Source organism: Mauremys reevesii, linkage group 5 (assembly GCF_016161935.1).
Source record: "Mauremys reevesii isolate NIE-2019 linkage group 5, ASM1616193v1, whole genome shotgun sequence".
Taxonomy (NCBI): Eukaryota; Metazoa; Chordata; order Testudines; family Geoemydidae; genus Mauremys; species Mauremys reevesii.
In genome coordinates, this window is record NC_052627.1 from 80,060,228 (window position 1) to 80,082,665 (window position 22,438).

The 22,438-nt window shown below is 40.8% G+C and overlaps 1 protein-coding gene and 1 long non-coding RNA gene across 10 annotated transcripts in view; one reads left to right on the top strand and one right to left on the bottom strand.

Annotated features, from left to right (window-relative positions):
* Positions 1 to 12,172, bottom strand: part of PDLIM3 (PDZ and LIM domain 3) — a 42,048-nt gene extending 29,876 nt beyond the window's left edge. Inside the window, exon 1 of one of the 4 annotated variants that reach the window (XM_039539832.1) lies at positions 11,789 to 12,172. In XM_039539832.1, coding sequence (XP_039395766.1) covers positions 11,789 to 11,881 — 93 coding nt within the window. In that variant the 5' untranslated portion in view covers positions 11,882 to 12,172. The remainder of the gene's footprint in view (positions 1 to 11,788) is intronic. The other 3 variants (XM_039539831.1, XM_039539835.1, XM_039539833.1) reach the window with 3 other exon arrangements.
* Positions 1 to 22,438, top strand: part of LOC120405904 — a 148,776-nt gene that overhangs the window by 52,223 nt on the left and 74,115 nt on the right. The gene's annotated exons all lie outside the window — the stretch shown is intronic.

The following is a 22,438-nucleotide window of genomic DNA, read 5'->3' on the forward strand; positions in this document are numbered from 1 at the left end:
TTGCTTGGGACGGTAAAAAACCTGGAGCTGGCCCTGTGTATAGGGATTCTTGCTCTCTGCAGATCAGCTCATTAGTTCTCTGGAGGCCTTGTGGAAAAGAGAAGCTTCAGATTAATCTCTTCTCCCTGAGGCTCAGAAGTAGTTGCTGATGCAATCCCATGTGTGTGCTGGTGGGGCAAGAGTCATCCGGGTTGACGACTGAGGGTATGGCTACACTTAGAGCTGCACAGCGCTGCCGTGGGAGCGCTCCCGTGGCAGCGCTTTGAAGTGTGAGTGTGGTCGTAGCGCCAGCGCTGGGAGACAGCTCTCCCAGCGCTGCAGGTACTCCACCTCCCCATGGGGATTAGCTTACAGCACTGGGAGCCGCGCTTCCAGCGCTGGGGCACTGTTTACACTGGCGCTTTGCAGCGCTGTAACTTGCTGCGCTCAGGGGGGTGTTTTTTCACACCCCTGAGCAAGAAAGTTGCAGCGCTGTGAAGTGCCAGTGTAGTCAAGCCCTGGGAGTCTTTAGCCCTGCCCCTTCAGCTCTTTAGAAGTGGCCTGGCCATATCTCTCAACTTCACACTGTCCCAGCTGTTGGATCTTACTAGGGTAGCACTAAATTGATGGAATAGTGTCATGTAAAGACCAAGGGACAGGGGAGATCCCGGGATGAAGGATAAACTGTATTGGGGTTGCCAGTGGGGAAGTATAAGTGGAAAGCAAATACATAACTTTTAAAAAATTAAATTTCCCTGCTACAGTTTTTGAATCCCCAGTCCAGTGGTTCTCAACTTTTCCAGATTACTGTACCCCTTTCAGGAGTCTGATTTGTCTTGTGTACCCTACTTGCTTACAAAACCAGACAAAAAAAGTACAGTGTCACAGCACACTGTTACTGAAAAATTGCTCACTTTCTCATTTTTACCATATAATTATAAAATAAATCAATTGAAATATAAATATTGTACTTAACTTCCAGTGTATAGTATATAGAGCAGTACAAACAAGTCGTTGTCTGTATGAAATTTTAGTTTGTATTGATTTTGCTAGTGCTTTTTATGTAATTTGTTATAAAACTAGGCAAGTATCTAGATGAGTTGATGTACCCCCTGGAAGACCTCTGCGTACCCCTGCTTGAGAACTACTGCCGTAGTCTGTAAGAGTATTGGGGAAGGAAGATCCCTCCTCTCAACAACAGTGAATATAAAGCCCTTCAGCCTTGTTTTCTCTGACAGTATGTGTCTCTTGTACATGGTTTTGGGCTTCCAATGATCTGTAGTTTTTTTCAATGATATTCCCAGGCATCTTTAGTGGTCTTCTCTCTGCCTCTTTAGGACACTTGTTTTTACATTACATTACATCCTTCCCGCACCAATGTTGGCACACAGGGCAGACACTAGTCTACTTCGTACCTCCCGGTCATTTGCTATTGCTTTCATATGGTGTGGACAACAGCTGTTCTGCCCTCCCTATGAAGAGTTCTCCTTAAGAATTCTCTTAGGTACCCTCGTTTTCTCACACCAATTGGTTTCCACTTGACAACTTTGTGTAGAGGTCTGCATATTGGCATGTGATGTACATGCCCCAGATATGTTTAGAGATTTCTTCTGATTCTGGTGGAGATGAGCTGCTGGTTGGTGATTTCTCAGATCTCTTTGTTGGTGTTGAAGTCTTTCCATTCAGTGTCCGGAATTTTTTATAGACACTGATTTTTGAAGTTGTCTTGTTTTCTGTCTCACTTTTTGGTAGATCCCCAGCTTTTGCAGCTCTATGTTAATACTAAGATTATTTTAGTTGAAAATTTTCAGTTTTCTTCTGGTGCTGTATATCCTTGATTTTGATACCTTGTTGAGTTTGGTGAATGCTGTGGATGTCTTTCCTATTATTGATGTCACTTCCTTCTTGAGGTCTCCATTGGCTAGTATGGTGGTGCCTGGGTAGATGAACTGTTCTACTTTCTTGATGTTTTTGCTTTCTAATGTGATATTATTGCTCGATAGCTAGCCTTTGAGGCTATTTGTTTAGATTAAGGAGAGAGACTTAACATTAAAGCAAAAGGATGACTTGGAGGACTGCTACTCTAAACAAGTCTAAAAATTCGTATTTTGGAAGTTTATCCTAAAGAGAGTCTCATAACACTGATTTGGAAACATGGAATTAAAAACCCTGCAAGAGAGGTTACAAAGATGCATAATTTGTCTGCCTACCTATAGTATTTCCTGTCCGAGGGCAATGTGCATATTACTCACACCTTCCTCAAAAGGAATATCTTTTGCCTTTCCCAATACAATTCCAGTCTATAAAGCTACTATCTTCTAGAAGTCCATTTAATTTCCATTGAACCTTTGATACAGGAGTACTTTTTTACTTACATGATAAAACAATATAACACAAACTACCAAATAGCAAAGTGAATACATTACTGGCACAATTCATCCTCATGGAATTAAGTCCTTTTGAAGCTGCCTGTAGAACGTGATAGGAGGTAGAACCATGTCATCTCTCAAATTTGGAATTCCATTATTTCTCTCACTATTTCTCACACAAGTGTGTATGTACACATGTGGTGTATGTACACATAAGCAAACACATGATAGAGATTTAAAAATTTCAGAGACAGATGTTTTATTTAGAAATGTCTTTCTTACAACATCCAATTATTTCTTTTGCTGTTTAACTCCTCTCCCTTCCCCCCAAGAACATTGTTCTGCTGCCTAAAGCTCAGGCTTCTTGTCCTCACCTTCAAGGCCCTTCAAAATTCAGGCTTTCCTGCACCTGGTCTTCTCTTATCATGTCACTGCCTAGGCTGCTCATTTATCTTCTTCTCTCATAGTCCCCTTTGAAAATTTTCCCTTATCAGCTCTTTCATGGAATGTCCTCTTGAACTGATCCTTAAGATTACTGCTTTCTCCTTTGACAAATCCCTCTTCCTTAGCACAGTGGAATAATAATAAATTATGAAGTGTAGAATCGTTGGCTTCTGAATTCCATTTCCTGTCATTGCAGCCAGCACTGATGACTCGTCAGGCAGGTGGTATCAGAGCCAAGGGCAGCTCCAGGCCCCAGCACGCCAAGCGCGTGCTTGGGGCGGCAAGCTGCGGGGAGCGCTCTGCTGGCGCCGCGAGGGCGGCAGGCAGGGTGCCTTCGGTGGCTTGCCTGCGGAGGGGCCGCTGGTCCCGCGGCTTCGGCGGACCTCCCGCAGGCGTAGCCTCGGGACCAGCGGACCCGCCGCAGGCAAACCGCCGGAGGCAGCCTGCCTGCCGTGCTTGGGGCGGCAAAAAGCCTAGAGCCGCCCCTGATCAGAACCAGTATTATTAATTCCTTCAGATACAGAATAGTCTCTCCAATGTGCTCTGAACAGACCATTATATGTAATTTTTGCCTATCCATTTCCAAATATTCCTAGCTTCCACTGCCAGGCAGTGTATTTATGGGAGATTACTGCACTTTCTAGTACTTAAGACATTTATGCTTCTGTGGTATTTGAAAGCATTCTGTAACTTCCCAGAAAAACATTGCACTCTTTCTTAGTTCTTAAGTATTACATCACATATAAAATTGCTCACTGAGATTTTAATTTTTTAAATACATTTTCCCAGGAAATGACAGATTAACCAAGTCTTGTATTCTTGAAGAAAGAAAGATTCCATTAAAAGCATGGAATGTACCAATACCACTGTGACAATGCTAATGAAACTGTCTCTTGTATTGTCTCTACAGGTATTACGCTGCTACATTTCCATGCATGGCAAGAAATATTTTATGCATACTTTATTACTAAGCTGTGGAACTCAAAACCACAGGATATAATTGAGATCACTGACTAAATAAGATTCAAACTGTTTCTGCTCATAAATAAGGATAAAATCTGCAGTTACACTAGTTAGGATAAAAAATGTAAGGGCTATTATCATGCTTCCAAAAAGCTGACTTTCAGTTGTGGTCAAGAAAGAATCTCCTCCCATCACATTATAGTAATGAACAACTAGTGCATTTGGGAAGATTTCATCTTCCTCTAAAGCGTCAGGTAAAGGCCGCTGCTAAAGAAAGGATATCAGATTAAATGGACCATTTCCCCATTCTGATATAACAAATCCAAGGCATTAAATCTATTCTCTATCACATAGCAGTCTCTGTCAGAGATAACTGTCAAGTACACAGCATGTGGAATTAATGTTCGTAGCAGCACAGGTGCAGTTCTTCACTGTGGCATTTTTCTGCTCAGTCATTTGAAAAATGCATCAGGATTGGGGAAGGAAAGGAAAGACAGAGTTTCTACATTTCTGAACCAACTTTAAATTCCTAGCTAAGGATACTTTAGGTGTGATCCTCTGGGTTAGAAAAATGGGTTTTTAGTAGTCAGATGCTCTATTGCCCCCTCCAACATAAATCTCTCTCCCCCAAAAGTATGAGCAAGAGTAGAGTGAAGCCACATAAGAACGGCCATACTGGGTCAGACCAAAGGTCCATCTAGCCCAGTATCCTGTCTTCCAAAAGTGGCCAATGCCAGGTGTCCCAGAGGGAATGAACAGAACAGGTAATCATCAAGTGATCTATCCCCTGGCACCCATACCCAGCTTCTGGCAAACAGAGGCTATGAACTCCATCCCTGTCCATCCTGGCTAATAGCCATTGATGGATCTATCCTCCATGAATTTATCTAGTTCTTTTTTGAACCTTGTTATAGTCTTGGCCTTCACAGCTTCCTCTGGCAATCAGTTCCACAGATTGACTGTGCGTTGTATGAAAAAATACTTCCTTTTGTTTGTTTTAAACCTGCTGCCTATTATTTTCATTTGGTGACCCCTAGTTCTTGTGTTATGAGAATGAGTAAATAACACTTCCTTATTTACTTTCTCCAAACCAGTCATGATTTTATAGACCTCTATCATATCCCCCCTTAGTTGTCTTTTTTCCAAGCTAAAAAGTCCCATATTATTAATCTCTCCTCATATGGAAGACGCTCCATACCCTTAATCATTTTTGTTGCCCTTTTCTGAACATTTAGCAATTCCAATATATATTTTTTGAGATGGGGCAACCACATCTGCATGCAGGACTGGACCTAGTACAGAGCTCTGACCATTTATTCCTACTGTTTGTTTCCTATCTTTTAACCAGTTACCAATCCATGAGAGCACCTTCCCTCTTATCCCATGATTGCTTACTTTGCTTAAGAGCCTTTGGTGAGGGACCTTGTCAAAGGCTTTCTGAAAATCTAAATACGCTATATCCACTGGATCCCCCTTGTCCATATGCTTGTTGATCCCCTCAAAAAATTCTAGTAGATTGGTGAGGTATGATTTTCCTTTACAAAAACCACGTTGACTGTTCCCCAACAAATTACATTCATCTATGTGTCTGACAATTTTGTTCTTTACTATAGTTTCAACCAGTTTGCCTGGTATTGAAGTCAGGCTTAGTAGCCTGAAATTGCCAGGGTTACCTCTGCAGCCCTTTTAAAAAAGTGGCATCACATTCGCTATCCTCCAGTCATTTGGTACAGAACCTGATTTAAATTATAGGTTACAGACTAGAGTTAGTAGTCCTGCAATTTCACATTTGAGTTCCTTCATAACTCTTGTGTGAATACAATCTGGTCCTGGTGACTTACTACTGTTTAGTTTATCAGTTTGTTCCAAACCTCCTCTAATGACACCTCAATCTGGGACAGTTTCTCAGATTCGTCACCTAAAAAGAATGGCTCAGGTTTGGGAATCTCCCTCACATCCTCAGCTGTGAAGACTGATGCAAAAAATTAATTTAGTTTCTCCGCAATGGCCTTATTGTCCTTGAGTGCTCCTTTAGCATTTTGATTGTCCAGTGGCCCCACTCGTTATTTAGCAGGCTTCCTGCTTCTGATGTACTTAACATTTTTTTTGCTATTACTTTTTGAGTCTTTGGCTAGCTGTTCTTCAAATTCTTTTTTGGCCTTCCTAATTATATTTTTACACTTCATTTGCCAGAGTTTATGCTCTTTTTCTATTTTTCTCACTAGGATTTAACTTCCACTTTTTAAAGGATGCCTTTTTGCCTCTCACTGCTTCTTTTACTTTGCTGTTTAGCCACGGTGGCTCCTTTTTTTGTTCTCTTACTATGTTTTTTAATTTGGGGTATACATTTAAGTTGAGCCTCTGTTATGGTGTCTTTTAAAAGTTTCCATGCAGCTTGCAGGGATTTTACTTTTGGTGCTGTACCTTTTAATTACTGTTTAACTAACCTCCTCATTTTTGTGTAGTTCCCCTTTCTGAAATTAAATGCTACAGTGTTAGTGTGCTGTGGTGTTTTCCCCGCCACAGGGATGTTAAATTTAATTATATTATGGTCACTATTACTAAGTGGTCCAACTGTATTCACCTCTTGGACCTGATCCTGTGCTCCACTTAGGACTAAATCAAGAATTGCCTCTCCTCTTGTGAGTTCCAGGACTAGCTGCTCCAAGAAGCAGTCATTTAACCAACGAAGGGGAGAAATTATTTTGTAATGAAATATAAAGACAGGAAATCTGTTGTTGAAATTTGAAATGTAAAAGAGGTATGAAATAAAATAAAAATTTCCTAGAGCAGAAATTCTGGTGATAGTGGCAGAAAACACCACTAAATTAATCTAAAGTATGAGTTTTCCCTTGGAGCATATGTACAAGCAACAAACCAAAAAAGTAAAGAAATAGTCTCATAATTAATGTATACTAATATATGTATTGTTGATATTTCCAATGCACCTATCACCATAGAATCTAGGGCCCAGATTATTTTGAAAGGTATTTAGGAATTGTTCCACTCAGCATTGCAGGACCTAAGAGGGCCGGGTTTTAATAAATGGATTGAAATCAGTGGGAGTTAAGTGCCTAAATACCTTAGCCTGATATAGATGACTGGCACAATACATTGGATATATCAGTAGACTAGATTTGTAGTAACAGAATCTAAAACCCAATGTATGTCACTCTTAATGTTTTTATTTATTGAGATCAAAGTCTATAAAACAGTGTGCCAAATTTTTCAAAACCTGCCATCTAAACTATTTATTTAACCAATATTTGAACATTCAAAGGGCATTTAGGTTACAAATCCCCATTTTGCATGTGTAAATGGGGGATTTGTGAAGCATAATTCTTGCATCCAGTTTTAAACATCTGGGCTGGGATTTTCAAAGGCACTCAGAGTAGATAGGAACTCATTTCCCACTGAATTTCAATTGGAATTGGGCGTCTAGCTTTTTAGTCCCCTTAGTCCATAGTATTGTGTGTTTATTGGTCTAGTGTGTTGTGAATCTAAATCTCTTCTCAGATTTAAAAAAAATAAAGAGGAGGAAAATAGGGACATGTATCAGATATGCAAACATTTTGTGGATTAGATAACAACTTTACTCATGTGGAGTAATTTTCTTCAATTATATGATTTTGAGAAAAATATTTTCTTTCTGCAGTGCATTTATTCTGTATATTGATTTGTAAATTGCTTTGGGACACTGAATTATGAATACTTCATAATCCACCTCTTTTGAAGAGAATAAAAAAGACAGTCTTTGCGTCTGTGTTACAAAAAAATGTATATAGGTGAAACAGAAGTAATGTGTGTATACATAGTGAGGAACCATTCAGCTCTATAGCAGAACATTAAGACTGTGAAACTCTGAAGTTGATGAAGGTATCTCCTGCTCCCTCAAACATTGTTTTTACACTTATCCATAATTATTTTGTTTAAAGGGAGTTAAATTCTTAGAATGCATTATTCTTTTTATCTCAACTGTTCCCTCAACACACAGACACTCTCTCTCTCTCTTCCCCGCTTCCACCCAGGCACATTCAAGGCCTACTCTTAAGCAAATTGAAATAATTTAATTGGCTTTAGTCAGTGGGCTTTGGATGGTTCCATAGACATAACATAAATGTAGGTAAGTTAAGCCCCAAAAATTTCAGCAGTTGTTTTCATTTTTCTTATTAATTTTTTGCTTCTTGCTTTTTATGTCGTTATGTCCTGCAAATAAACACATTCATTTAACTTCTATATTTAGCCCTTCCCGAATATCATACTCTGTGGTTTTACGTTTGCTTGAAACACTCAAGAGGATTGTCTTACTGTGTTTGGTTAGGTAAATCACGCATGGGTTTTTGAGATGACCTCTGTTCTCTAAACAGGTGTACGATTATCCCTGATAGCCTTACACATCACTCTATTACACCACTAATAAAGGTTTTCTCTGATTGAATAAGGATTATAGCCAACTGCTGTTACATCTGGCTAAGGATTTTAGTCAAAAGGATAATTGGAAAGATTCAATAAACTATCAGTTTCTGCTTACTAGGGCTGTCAGGCGATTTAAAAAAATTAATAGTGATTAATCGCTCAATTAAAAATTAATAATGATTAATCGCACAATTAATCATGCTGTTAAACAATAAGAGAATACCATTTATTTAAATATTTTTGGATGTTTTCTACATTTTCAATTTCAATTACAGCACAGAATACAAAGTGTACACTGCTCACTTAATTTTTGAATACAAATATTTTCACTGTAAGAAACAAAGAAATAGTATTTTTCAGTTCACCTAATATAAGTACTGTAGTGCAATTGCTTTATCATGAAAGTTGAACTTAAAAATGTAGAATTATCTATAAAAAATGGATTAAAAATAAAACAATATAAAACTTTAGAGCCTACAAGTCCACTCACTCCTACTTCTTGTTCAGTCAATTGCTCAGACAAAGTTTGGTTACAATTTGCAGGAGGTAATGCTGCCCACTTCTTGTTTACAATGTTACCTGAAAGTGAGAACAGGTGTTCACATGGCACTGTTTTAGCTGGCATCTCAAGATATTTGTGTGCCAGATGTGCTAAAGATTCATATGTTCCTTCATGCTTCAGCCATGATTCCAGAGGACATGCGTCCATGCTGATAGCGGGTTCTGCATGTTAATGATCCAAAGCAGAGTGAACATGTTCATTTTCATCATTTGAGTCAGATGCCACCAGCAGAAGATTAATTTTTTTTTTGGTCATGGTGGTTCAGGTTCTGTAGTTTCCACATCGGAGTGTTGCTCTTTTAAGACTTCTGACATCATGCTTCACACCTCGTCCCTCTCAGATTTTGGACGGCACTTCAGATTCATAAACCTTGAGTCGAATGCTGTAGCTAGTTTTAGAAATCCCACATTGGTACCTTCTTTGCATTTTGTCAAATCTGCAGTGAAAGTGTTCGTAAAATGAACATGTGCTGGATTGTCATCCGAGATTGCTATAACATGAAATATATGGTAGAATGGGGTAAAACGGAACAGGAGACATCCAATTTTCCCCCAAGAAGTTCAGTCACAAATTTAATTAACACATTTTTTTTTACCAAGCATCATTAGGATGGAAGTATGTCCTCTGGAATGGTGGCTGAAGCATGAAGGGGCATACGAATGTTTAGCATATCAGTCACATAAATACCTTGCAACGCCGGCTACAAAAGTGCCACGCAAAAGCCTGCTCTCACTTTCAGGTTACATTGTAAATAAGAAGGAGGCAGCAGTATCTCCCATAAATATAAACAAACTTGTTTGTCTTAGCAATTGGCAAAATAAGAAGTAGGACTGAGTGGACTTGTAGGCTCTAAAGTTTTACATTGTTTTTGAATGCAGTTATGTAACAATTTCCCCCCTTTTTTATGTTACATTTTCATGATAAAGAGAATGCACTACAGTACTTATTTGAGTTGAATTGAAAAATACTATTTTTTTATCATTTATACAGTGTAAATATTTGTAATAAAAATAATATAAAGTGAGCAATATATACTTTGTATTCTGTGTTGTAACTGAAATCAATATATTTGAAAAATGTAGAAAAACATGCAATAATATTTAATAAATTTGAATTGTTTAACAACAGTTCTTCAACTTGAAACATATGATTAATGAGCATTGACATCTTGCTACAAACCAGCAGCTTTTTTGTCTCAACGCACTCTGTAGGTATGATGATGAGTCAATGGCAAAATTATTTATTCCTCAGAAAATTACAATAAATGTAATTTATCTTTTGTTAGTATATTTTTAAACCTCATTACACTTAATCTAAACAAAAGGAAAATATAAACCAGACACTGCTAAAATATTTTTCATTAGAGATAATGGAAACTATTTTCCCCTTGTAAGTCCATAAAAGGCAATGAAAGTCCCAATACATCTATAAAAGCAACAAAGAATCCTGTGGCACCTTATAGACTAACAGACGTTTTGCAGCATGAGCTTTCGTGGGTGAATACCCACTTCTTCCCTTGCATCCGAAGAAGTGGGTATTCACCCACGAAAGCTCATGCTGCAAAACGTCTGTTAGTCTATAAGGTGCCACAGGATTCTTTGTTGCTTTTACAGATCCAGACTAACACGGCTACCCCTCTGATACTTGACACCAATACATCTAGACATTTTTCACTCTTTTTATGCAACATATTTTTTTTTCTCCAAAATTTTCATGTCACATTCAACAAACATTTATCATATAAATTTATATAACATCAAGCAAATTAAGAGCATTATCTTTTAAGGGCAAAAGTGGATCTCAGTTATGGTGGTATAAATGTGGAGTAACTCTATTGACTTACATGGAGTTACTTCAGATTTATACTAGGGTAATTTACAGTAGAATTTTGGTGCTTACCATTTCCGCAAACTCCTGTTTGACTGCATGGCATCATCAGAGGTATATATTCTTCAAGTTCTGACACTTATGTAATACTGCACTAAAATATTGTCTAAATTCTGAGTCTCAGTGCACTACTTCCAAAACTATGTTAGTGAGGTGGAAGAGAATAATGAAACATGCTTTCAGTATGTGCAAGTACCGTAAACCGGCAGAAAATAAAGAATGCTTATTCTGGTATTTGATGTATGTCACGTAAAGCCCTATTCAGCAATATATACTTAAACTAAGTTTACCTAATGGACAGAAAATATGTTTTGCTATTGCTTTAAGAATGGAAAATAGATTTTTGTGTGTTGCAGTTATTAAGTGACAGCCTCTGAAATAAATGCCAGTTTTCAGGATAATATCTTAGAATACAGAAAAAAGAGGAGGGATTGTGTTCTTAATCCTCTTTAAACGTGAAGTACTATAAGAGATTAATATTGACTATCACTAAAAGCCACTAGTTAATGCATAGGATTTTTTTCTTGCTTGTTCATGATAGAATAACTTTGTAATAAATCACTGATGTAAAATAAATGAAAAAACAGAACTGTACATTTGTAGGAACATGGCCCCACTGCCTTTGCTTACAACACACAGATCTTGAATTAGATAAAGATATGTATTACAAACTCCTCTTAACTCAAGCTGACATGAAGATTAGTGTACAAACATCCAGCCACAAGGAACAGCTGCTAAGTCCCCCTCTCCCCAAGGATAATATGGGCCAGTTACTGGAACTGATGAGAGCTGCAATATGGTCAGTATCTTAGGCTGATCTCTGGCTCCCTGGGGGGTCCGAAACTGGAAAGTGAAAATCTCAGTGCTTTGGGAAATCACGCTGTCCTCTTCCTTTGCCAGTGTCCCCTTGACATGGGAATTTCATTTTGGAAGTGTGAGAAGGAGTCGAATGAAGCCCTTTTTACCTGATAAAGCAGTCTCTTTAAAATTCACACACACACAAATCATTTCAGAATTGTTAACTTTCAGCAACTCTAAATTTGAACAACAGTAATAAATGAAACCTGCAGCTAGTTCACTCGTTTATTGCTTCACTCAAGAAAAGTCAAAGAGCAAAAACTAAAACAATGTTAAAAGTAATAAAAGGGAAATGGAAAAGAACACATACCCTGGTTATGATCAAAGGCTGGTTAAAATCTATCCCTCCTGTCAGCCTGAATCCCCAAGGAGCAGGTCCTGGGAGAACGACGTTCTGTGGCATTGTACACCAATCTTCTGACAGCTATTATTACTGGATTATTTTTCTTTTTTCCCCAGCTTGGTAAAGGGAGCTGAAGGCTGAGCTGTAGGAATAAAGATCCTGTCAGCAGTGTCTTTGCTGGACAGGGCAGCAGATCCTTTATACGCCTAAGAAGTTTTTTCTCATCCCACAGCTGCAGAAACAGCACTTTATCCCTTCTCCTGTATGACGTCACCCGTCTCTTGTCTCCTCCACCCACGGGGGAGTACCAACTTTGGTAAAACAGTCTGGATGCTCTGTGGAGTTTACAGCGAATAGATTTACTTTATTTGCTGCCTCACAGTGTACTGCCCAGCCCAGCATTCAGTAAGCTTCAGGTTACAACTTCCTATTTCTCTCTTAAAGCAACCTGGTCTCACTTTTGATGATATGATTGTATTACAGCACTGTCTTTGTTTTAACCATACCACAGCATCATCAACATTTCACCTAACAAGAAATATTTAACATTGAGCTTTTTCCCTCCTGAATGATCATTTTGCATTTCAGTCAGCTTGTGATACAATCGTTTACTTGACCACAAAGTCTTTCTAGCCCTTCATTTGAAGTTTTCAGCTATATTAGGGGTTCTCAAACTGGGGATCGTGAGGTTATTTCAGGGGGTCATGAGGTGTTAGCCTTCCAGCATTTATAATGCTGGTGTTAGCCTTCCAGCATTTAAAACACTTCCAGCATTTATAATAATATTAATTATAAAAAATGTGTTTTTAATTTATAAGGGCAGGTTACACTCAGAGGCTTACTGTGTGAAAGGGGTCACCAATACAGAAGTTTGAGAACCACTGGGCTATATGTTTTGTACAGTGTACACATATAAAATGTTTGTGGTCGCTTGAAAATTTTTACCAGTGTCATAGATACATAGACATTTCTTATACATAGACTTGGAAACAAAAATGCAACTAGTGTAATAGATAACCACTTCTCTTTCTTTTGGCATTGTCTTGGACTCTGTAGCTCTTATATAGGTACATTCAGTTTGTGCTGCTCACTCTGGTTCCCAGTTGGTTCTGTTGCAGCAGCTGATGTTTTCTTTCCATCTTTCTGCTTCATCTTGACTCACATTTCTTTTGTATCTGACTGTAAAAGAGACATTTTCCAGTGGTGCTGTTCTTAGATGTTTCCTTTCCTATTGTACTGGAATAGTTCCCCATGAGTATCTTAGGCCTGGTCTACACTACGCGTTTAAACCGGTTTTAGGAGCGTTAAACCGATTTAACGCCACACCCGTCCACACTAAGAAGCCCTTTATATCGATATAAAGGGCTCTTTAAACCGGTTTCTGTACTCCTCCCCAACGAGAGGAGTAGCGCTAATATCGGTATTGCCATGTCGGATTAGGGTTAGTGTGGCTGCAAATCGATGGTATTGGCCTCCGGGCGGTATCCCACAGTGCACCACTGACCGCTCTAGACAGCAATCAGAACTCGGATGCAGTGGCCAGGTAGACAGGAAAAGCCCCACGAACTTCTGAATATCATTTCCTGCTTGCCCAGCGTGGAGCTCTGATCTGCATGGGTGGCGATGCAGTCCCAAATCCAAAAAGAGCTCCAGCATGGACCGTACGGATGTGATCGCTGTATGGGCAGACAAATCTGTTCTATCAGAGCTCCGTTACAGAGGATGAAATTCCAAAGCATTTTAAAAAAATCTCCAGACAGAGGGCACAGCAGGGACTCAGCACGCTGTTGCATGATAAGCGTAACGGAAAGCCAAAGAATCAAATGGACGCTCATGGAGGGAGGGAGAGGGGACTGAGGACTCCAGCTATCCCACAGTTTCTGCAGTCTCTGAAAATCATTTGCATTCTTGGCTGAGCTCCCAATGCCTGTAGGGTCAAACACATTGTCCGCAGTGGTTCAGGGCATAGCTCGTCAATTTACTCCCTCCCACCCACCCCCAGAAGGAAAAGGGAAAAAAATAGTCTCTTGACTCTTTTAAATGTCACCCTATGTCTACTGAATGCTGCTGGTAGACGCGATGCTGCGGCACTGAACTGTAGCATCCTCGCCCCCCCTCCTTGGTGGCTGATGGTACAATATGGCTGATATCTGTCGTCATCATCAGCCTTGTGGCAGATGGTATAGTGCAGAAGGACTGGTATCTGTCCTCATCATCAGCCCATGAGTGCTACTACTTCCCAGTAGATGGTACAGAACGGCTGGTAACCGTCTTCATCATAGCAACAGGGGGCTGAGCTCCATCAGCCCCCGCCCTTCATGTGTAAAGAAAAGATTCTTGACTAGAATCTGAATCCCCTCTCTTGGATTTTCCACTCGCCATGAATATGTATTTTACCATATATATTTACTCTTTGTTTGTACTCCATCAATCAGTTTTAAGTCCACAGGACAGTGCTCGTATCCAAACTAGTTCTAATCCATTTCGTAAGAGATTTTTTTAATGTATTAGATGTTTTACTAAAATACCAATATATTACATCTACTGTGTTTCCTTGATGCCATAATTTTGTATTTCTTTTAGAAAATCCAGTTTTTCTTGCAAGATGTATTATTTACATCTGGTTATTGCCCATGGCTTCATTAAACTTTTGATGTTTACACATTTTCTATTATTGTTTGTTGTTATGCTAGAGACGAAGATAGACTTTGGTCATTGTCAGGATCACTCTTCACTTTTTTTTACATATTTTTTCCAACCTTCTTATAACTCTCCAAATCTCCATGACTTGCTAAAGAATCTGCTCAACAGATAAAATTTCTCTGATGAATGATTTGGTTAGTTTATTAGTTGATTTGCTTAACATTTCAGGATGCAAATAGTCATTTTGAGTCACCAGAGTCAAGGCAGCTTCCGTAGTCTCACTTCATGAGGTGCCAGTCATTGACATCTATTAAGTAGCACTATGGACCACTGGCCATACTTTCACAAGACATTGTGCCCTAGTTCAGTGGTGTAATCAGGGTAATCCGCTGGTGAGCCACCAGATGTTTTGTTTACATTTGCATGGCTGCATGCAGCTCCCAGTGGCTGCGATTCGCCATTCCCAGCCAATGGGAGCTGCGGGAAGCGGTGTGGGCTGCAGGGAGGTACTGGCCGCAGCTTCCCGCAGCTCCAATTGGCTGGGAATGGCGAACTTGCAGCTGTGCAAATGTAAACAAACTGTCTGGCGGCCTGCCAGCAGATTACCCTGATGGGCCGCAGGTTGCCCACCACTGCCCTAGTGCAAGCCTCTGCAGTTGATGCATCCCTTTGATTTGGTGGTCCTTCAGTCATCAGTACTGCAAAGATCCTCACACCCTCCTCATTAATAAGTACTTCTTGTCAGTCATCCACAGTGCCTGGGGACCAGCACTGGGGAAAAGAAAAAAGGTTACTTATCTATATAGTAACCGAAGTTCTTTGTGTAGTCCCTGTCTCTGTTCCACTACCTGCCCTTCTCTGCTTCAGATCCTTTACTCATGATTTGCAGTAGAGAAGGAACTGGAGCGGCACTTGGTCCACACTTCCCCTTATGTCCTCAGTTTGGAGCTTGAAGAGAAGAAGAGTGCAGGTGTGGACTAATGGACCCTAGCAAAAAAATTTCAGTTTCAGGTGCATGGAGCACATGTGTACTCCATAGTGGAATACAGATATGGACCACACATCTCAAAGAACTCCAATTACTATATAGATAAGTGGCTCTCTTTTTAGTGCAATAGCTTTTCTTGTTTTCTTGACGTCATTAGTATTCAGTCTTGGAATATAGCTTCCCTATCCATAAAAGTGCAATCTTTTATTGTCATGACTGTGTCATGTGATTGCCTATTAATAGCTTCCTTTGGATCAAAGTATGTTTTCTTGGATTGCAGTTTGCTTCAAACATACCAGCTTTCCTGTTTTTCTGACTTTGCTGGGTAGTCTTCAGTTTGATGCCTGTGCCAAATAGATGTCTCTTCTGTCAGCCCAATGCACATTTGAAGATGTGATGTAGATCATATTTCTTCTTCTGAGCCTGCAAAATTCTGTTCTATCAGTTTTCAGAGATATTTTCCTGTATCAAAATCCATAGGAGGCACATGTAGAGCACGTGATATGGTCTTCTCATTCTACACCAGGAGTTGGCAACCTCTAGCACACGGCTCGTCAGGGTAAGCACCCCGGCGGGCCGGGCTAGTTTGTTTACCTGCCACGTCCGCAGGTTCGGCCAATTGCGGCTTCCACTGGCCGTGGTTCGCCACTCCAGGCTAATGGGGGTGGTGGGAAGCCACGGCCAGCACATCCCTCGGCCTGCACCACTTCCCACCGCCCCCATTGGCCTGGAGCGGCGAACCACGGCCAGTGGGAGTCGGGATCAGCCGAACCTGCAGACGCGGCAGGTAAACAAACTGGCCCGGCCCGCCAGGGTGCTTACCCTGGCGAGCCGCGTGCCAGAGGTTGCCGACCCCTGTTCTACACCATGCCTGAACTGTAACAAACTTCTATCCTAGTTGTGAGCTTTACCTGTTAGTCATGATAAATTCCTAAACTGAGTCAATGTTTGTGTGATTTGACCAATAGCCATCTGGGAATATTAACCTGAGATTCTCAAAATAATTTATATGTGTGAAATAGTATGTATTTTAAACCCAGATTTTAACAGGTGAAAGGCTAGAATTTTCAGCCAGTGCATAACATATTTCCTGCTTCAGACTTTAGAAACATTAAATATATCTATGTTCTCTCTAAAATATTGATTAGTAAGTGTTACTAAATTTAAAATAAACTGTGACTCTTCACATACAGTATATACAGTTTTTCATAATGCCATAGTTAGAGTGCATAACTAGTTAATAACTTGGATCCTGCTGATCTTTTATATCAGTCTTTGGTTAGTGGGTGCCTGATAAATCTGAAGTACTGTCTGCTCTTTCTCTTCCCTGGTTGAAGTGAAGGAGGGGAGCTCTGGTACTCTAGTCATGCCCTTGTGTGAGGAGAGGGAGGGTGCTGAGCTTTGTGATTGTACACCTCCCCCAGCCACTGGCTGTTGCAAGTGCATATGTGGTTGGGAGGGAGAGGGGGAAGGGATTCCGGTAATTTTCTCTGACATGTGTGAATGTGGGTGGGACTCAACTGCAACACCCCTCTGTCAGGGCATGTCTGCACTACAGATTTAAGTCAACCTATGTTAGGTTGACTTATAGCCACCGCAGTAATTACAGCAGTGGACCACACTGTCCTCCTTCTGTTGGTGATGTGTGTCCTCACTAGGACACCGATTGAAGTGTGTGTGTGGGGAGGAGTGGGGTGGGCTGAGAGCCAGGGCTCTTAGCTCAGCACAGCTCCCTGGCAGTAGCCCACCTGGATTCTCAGCTCCTGGCTGGGAGCGGGGGCCAGCTGCCCAGGCTTCTCAGCTCCCTGAGCTGGGAGCCTCCAGGCAGCAGCTGTGAAATTGACAAGACAGCCAACAGACAATGTAAATAACAGTGTTTACACAGACACTGCGGGCTTGTCTCCACTTATGGGGGGATTGACGCATGGCGAGCTACCCACCAGGGCTTGTTTAGCAGATCTTAAATAGACCACCAATCGCTCTCCTGTCAACTCTGGTACTCCACCAGAACAAAAAGCATAAGATAAGTCAATGGGAGAGTTTCTCTCATCAACCCAGCGCAGTGTAGACACAGCAAAAGGTAAGCCTAAGCTACATTGACTCCAGCTACTTTATTCATGTAGCTGAAATTGCATAACTTAGGTCAACTGAGCCCCAGAGTGTAGACCTACCCTGCATTGCCCTAAAAAACCCGACATACGCCTCTTGTGGTGGTGGAGTTGGAGTTATTATGTCTGTCTAGGAGAGCACTTACATTGGTGGGACAAGGCTGCCTTACGTCAACCTAACTATGTAGTGTAGACCAGGCCCCAATCTCTACTTTTCCTGTCTTCCCCCCTTGTGCATAGCTCCAGTGCTTCCTCCTGCTACCCAGAGATTCTGAACAGCAAGACTGAAACTGATCAGATTCTTATTAATTTCATTCTGATGCTGGAATTCACTGGAGCAGTCTGTAGGAAGACAGCACTATATTGGTTTATATTTGGCTCACCTTTGCAACCATAGGGGCTAGATTTTTTTCTTAAAATCCTGCAGAAGTTGAAAACGTAACCCCTCTCTTACTTGTCGTGGGAAGCGTGTCACTTTGCAGTAGTGAGTAGGTATCTTGGAGTTTTTTAAGGCCCACATTAAAGGTCTGTCATAAATTAACAAAGAAATATTAAATACAAAAATAACATTTTGCTGACATGGCATTTTTTGTAAATTTGTGAAATATATTATTTCTAAGTGATTTTATTCTAAACAACTGAGAAGCTGGAAATTGAATTATTAAAATAAACCTAATGTTGCCTTTCTGAGCATGCTGGGTTTTTGTAGGGCTTTCATGTTGTCTGAGATTTGGACATTGATTTTTTTAAATATCTTTTTAAAAAGAACACTGAAGTGTATGGTGAAGGAAGGGAAAGAGGCACATGTAAAATATGGCTGGGATTTTTAAAGGTCCCTAAGGGAATTAGATGCTTCACTCACCTTGAAGTTCATTGGCATTTAAGCACCTAATACCCTTAGAGCCCTTAGACTCCTTTGAAAACCCAACCCTTCCTTGTGTTTGCAAACAGATATAAAAATACATCAAATATCCATCTATCCATTCCATTATCATAGTACTGACTGCCTGAAATTTTGAATCTACCAACCCTGACAGTATCTCTGTTGTGCCTTTATCACGAGTTAAGGATATAGTTATAACATTACATGGGAATTTCCTTTCTGTTGTTAGTTTGTGTTTCAAACCTGGCTTCATTTAAATGTGTTTTTTGTATTTAATAACTAAGTTACAAAGTATTTCTATATTTTCGATTTAAAAGGGAGATGTGTTTCTACAAGGTGTAGGTTTTCTGAATGGAAATTACATTCTTTATCTAATTAGTGTATTGAAATGTACCTGGAAGTTTTGTTTTTATGTTCTGACAGAAAATAGCAAATTTGATAAACTGTTAGATTAGGACTGTAACACTCGCTGGAAGTAAGGAATCATGTGTCCATTCAGTCATACAGTCATCAGTGGCTCAGCTCCATGTTAATAACTAGAATCAAACGTCATCTCCAAGTTTGGCAAGCTGCTGCCTTATTTGGTTTAAAGTTAAAGCCCATTCTGGCACTGGAAACTGAGCAGGCTCATTCCAGAAGAGTTAGTTTGGAATAAACTAGCAAGGGCTTGTGCCTGGGCAACAGATCAGAATAATGTCTGATATTACTTTGTATGCTCAGAGAATTAACATTCATACACACACTTTTTAAAATTATGTAAGGAAGCTATTAAACAGTTCTCTAATAAAATGGTACTATGAGAACTAGAATATCTCAATGTTAATTTCTATATATTTGTCTTTCAGTTATGTTAGGTTAATCTATTACATAACTTACTATAGAGGTAGGTAAAAATTTTCTTGAAAAGTATTAAAAATAATTCACTAGACTCCACTTATATTGCCTGTTGTTTTCAGCAAATGTACAATAACATTTATAAACAACTCACTTGTTTTTGATAAAATTGCAGGTTTTTATTTGTACACAAATTAAATTTAAACCAAGTAATGGGAGTAATTGTTCACTCTGATATATGATTGTTTAGTCATTTGTGTATAATATACAGTGATTGATCCTGGCTGGATTTTGAAGGGTAGAGATATTTAGCATGTTTACAAAAGGGATGCTAAGGAAGGTTTGTGAGCTCAGGGGGTTGATTGATAATAACCTTACACTTTTAGGTCACCTGTTCTAATCCAGCCTGATGGGTAATGAGGGAAAATTACTCTCTGATGATTGTGCATTGATGAATATTATTGTGGTTGCTATTATTTGGTCGACCACCACCTAGTGATGGATGAAGACCAGGGCCAAGATTTTAAAAGATATTTAGATGTTTCATTCCCATTGATTTCAATGAGAGTTAGGTGCTTAACTGCCTTGAAAAATCTGGCCCCAGATGGTAGTATTATGCTCTGAGTTCTCTTTAATTCCATGGGTCAGGAGGTGGAACTGGCTTGCTTGTGGACCCAGGAGCGGCACCACGGTTTTTGCTGCCCTAGGCGGCAGTGCTCCTCCTCTGAGCATTTGGCGGCGGGGGTCCTTCTGCTCCACGTCTTCGGGGCACTTCGGCGGCGGGTCCCAGAGCAAGTGAAGGACATGCCGCCGAATTTCTGCCGAAGACCCAGAGTGGAAGGAATCCCCGCCACCAAATTTCCGCCGAGGGCGACAAAATGCCACCCCCCAAATCCTGCCGCCCTAGGCGACTGCCTAGGGTCGCCTAGTGGAAGCGCCGGCCCTGTGTGGACCCAGTGGGAGTGGACAGGTCTGCTCTTCTTTTCTCTCAGTGAGATCTCAATAGGTAGTTTTGGGCTACTGCTCTTCTTTCTAAAGAGCTCAAGTGTGTGGTGCTGCAGTGTGCTATTGTCACCTGTGATGGGGTGTACAAACTCCACACTGAGCAAGAAGGGCTTATTTTGGGCTCAGCCAGCCATGCCCCACCGCACTTGCTCCATCTGCTGGAGGAATTAAAAAGGCAGAGAATTAGCTCATTTGGCGAGCAGAGCTGAAGGTGAGCAGACCTGCAGCCCATAGCTCTAGGGTGACCAGATGTCCTGATTTTATAGGGACAGTCCCAATTTTGGGGTCTTTTAAAAATTTTTTTATATAGGCTCCTATTACCCCCCAACCTGTCCCGATTTTTCACACTTGCTGTCTGGTCACCCTACATAGCTCCAGCAGAGCAGAGCAGAGGGAAACCTAAAGGCTCTAACACAGTTGCCCAAAGGAGCCCTTCTTGAGGGAAGGGAGGACCCTCCGCAGAGACAAGCAGAGAGGGACGTATCCTGTGGCCATGGACAGTGGCAACTCCCTCTTGTTTCTGTTGATTTGGATTTTCCAACCAGGCTAAGGCCTTAGACTGAGCTGACCCCAGAGGGAAAGACGAGAGGAAGAGGCCCAGAGAGGACAGCCTTAATTAGCCTTGGATGCTAGGTTACTGGTAGCCTGAAGGGCCCTGGGTTAGGGCCCAGTAGAGTGGGAGGGCCCGGGCTCCCCTCCCCATAACCCCCTTGTCAGTCTGGGGTTGTGGCCATGACTACTAGGCCATGCTTCCCAACCAGACCCTGACTGGGGACCATTACCTTACCCTTCCTGTTCAGTGTGAATATAGGGTTGTTAGGAGGGCAGTGATGGGGTATGTGGCTTGGTGTTTTCAGTATGCAAATGACATCCAGCTGTATATCTTCATCTTGTGTGATTCAGATGATGTAGTTCAGCACCTCAGCCAGCTAAAGCTGAGTTGATGATGGTGGATTGGACAAAAGTAGTCAGAGGAGTTGGCAAAGGCAATATCAGCCACTTTGGTTGAGAGAGTAAATCTGCCATTAATTAATGGTGTCCACAAATCAACGATTTTAGATATGCAGACACTGTTTAATAATCATATTACAGTAGTGACCCAGTCAGCTTTTCACCATCTGTGTCTGGCTAGGAGGTTGTGACCTTTTCTTTCCATAGCATACCTTGCCACTGGTATCTATGCTTTTGTCACCTTAAGATTAGACTATTGTAATGTGGTCTGCATGGGACTACACCTTAAAACTACTCAAAGACTGAAGCTTGTGGCTGAATGTATATGCTCTCTTATTGAAGGGGTCATCTCACTGGGAGCACATGACCCCATTGCTCTGGGACCTGCACTAGCTGCCCATTGGTCTCCAAGTGGAATTTAAGGTGTTGGTCATGATCTATAAAGCCCTAATGGCCTAGGACTGGCCTAAACCATTGGCTCGCCTCTACCATTGCCATACTGTCATAGCTGTGTCCAGCAGGGCTGTTCAAGCTGGTCCCCCTCATTATAAAAAGCTGTTAGAGCATTTTCTATGAGGGCTTCAGGACTCTGGAACTTGCTCCCTCACTTGTTCTGAAATAACCCAAATTTGGTGACGTTGCAGGCACACTGCAAAAGATAGGGTCTCTGGAGAGGGCTAAGCATGTACTTCCTAGATGACGAAGAGGGCAGGTGGCTAGCCGGCCAAGGTCCTGTGGAATTGATTTCAGTGCTTCTGAGGTTTAATTTAATTGTCTGTATTGTATGATTAATTATGTAAGGGCACCTAGGGATAGGAATCTTTATTATTTTAAATTTAAATAAATAAAATGTTTTGAATGCTGGCATTTGTGGCCCCACATACATCTATGACATAGGTCCTATTAAAACATGTAGGTAACTTTATGCGTATGTGCAGTCTCAATGAATTCCGTGTGACTATTCACCAATGGGACTATTTGCATGCATAAAGTTAATCACGTGCATAACAGAGGGAGGGATCAGGATCTTAGTCTCTATCCCAAGACATTTATAATCCAGTTCCAAATGTGAAATAGTAGACTGACAGTTGTGACCATCTGAGAACTGTATTTTGGCCTGTTTGAAATAAATTAGTGGTTTAAATCCAGATCCCAGTAGACTGATGGCTACATCACAAAATCATGATTACCTTTGGCGTTAACTG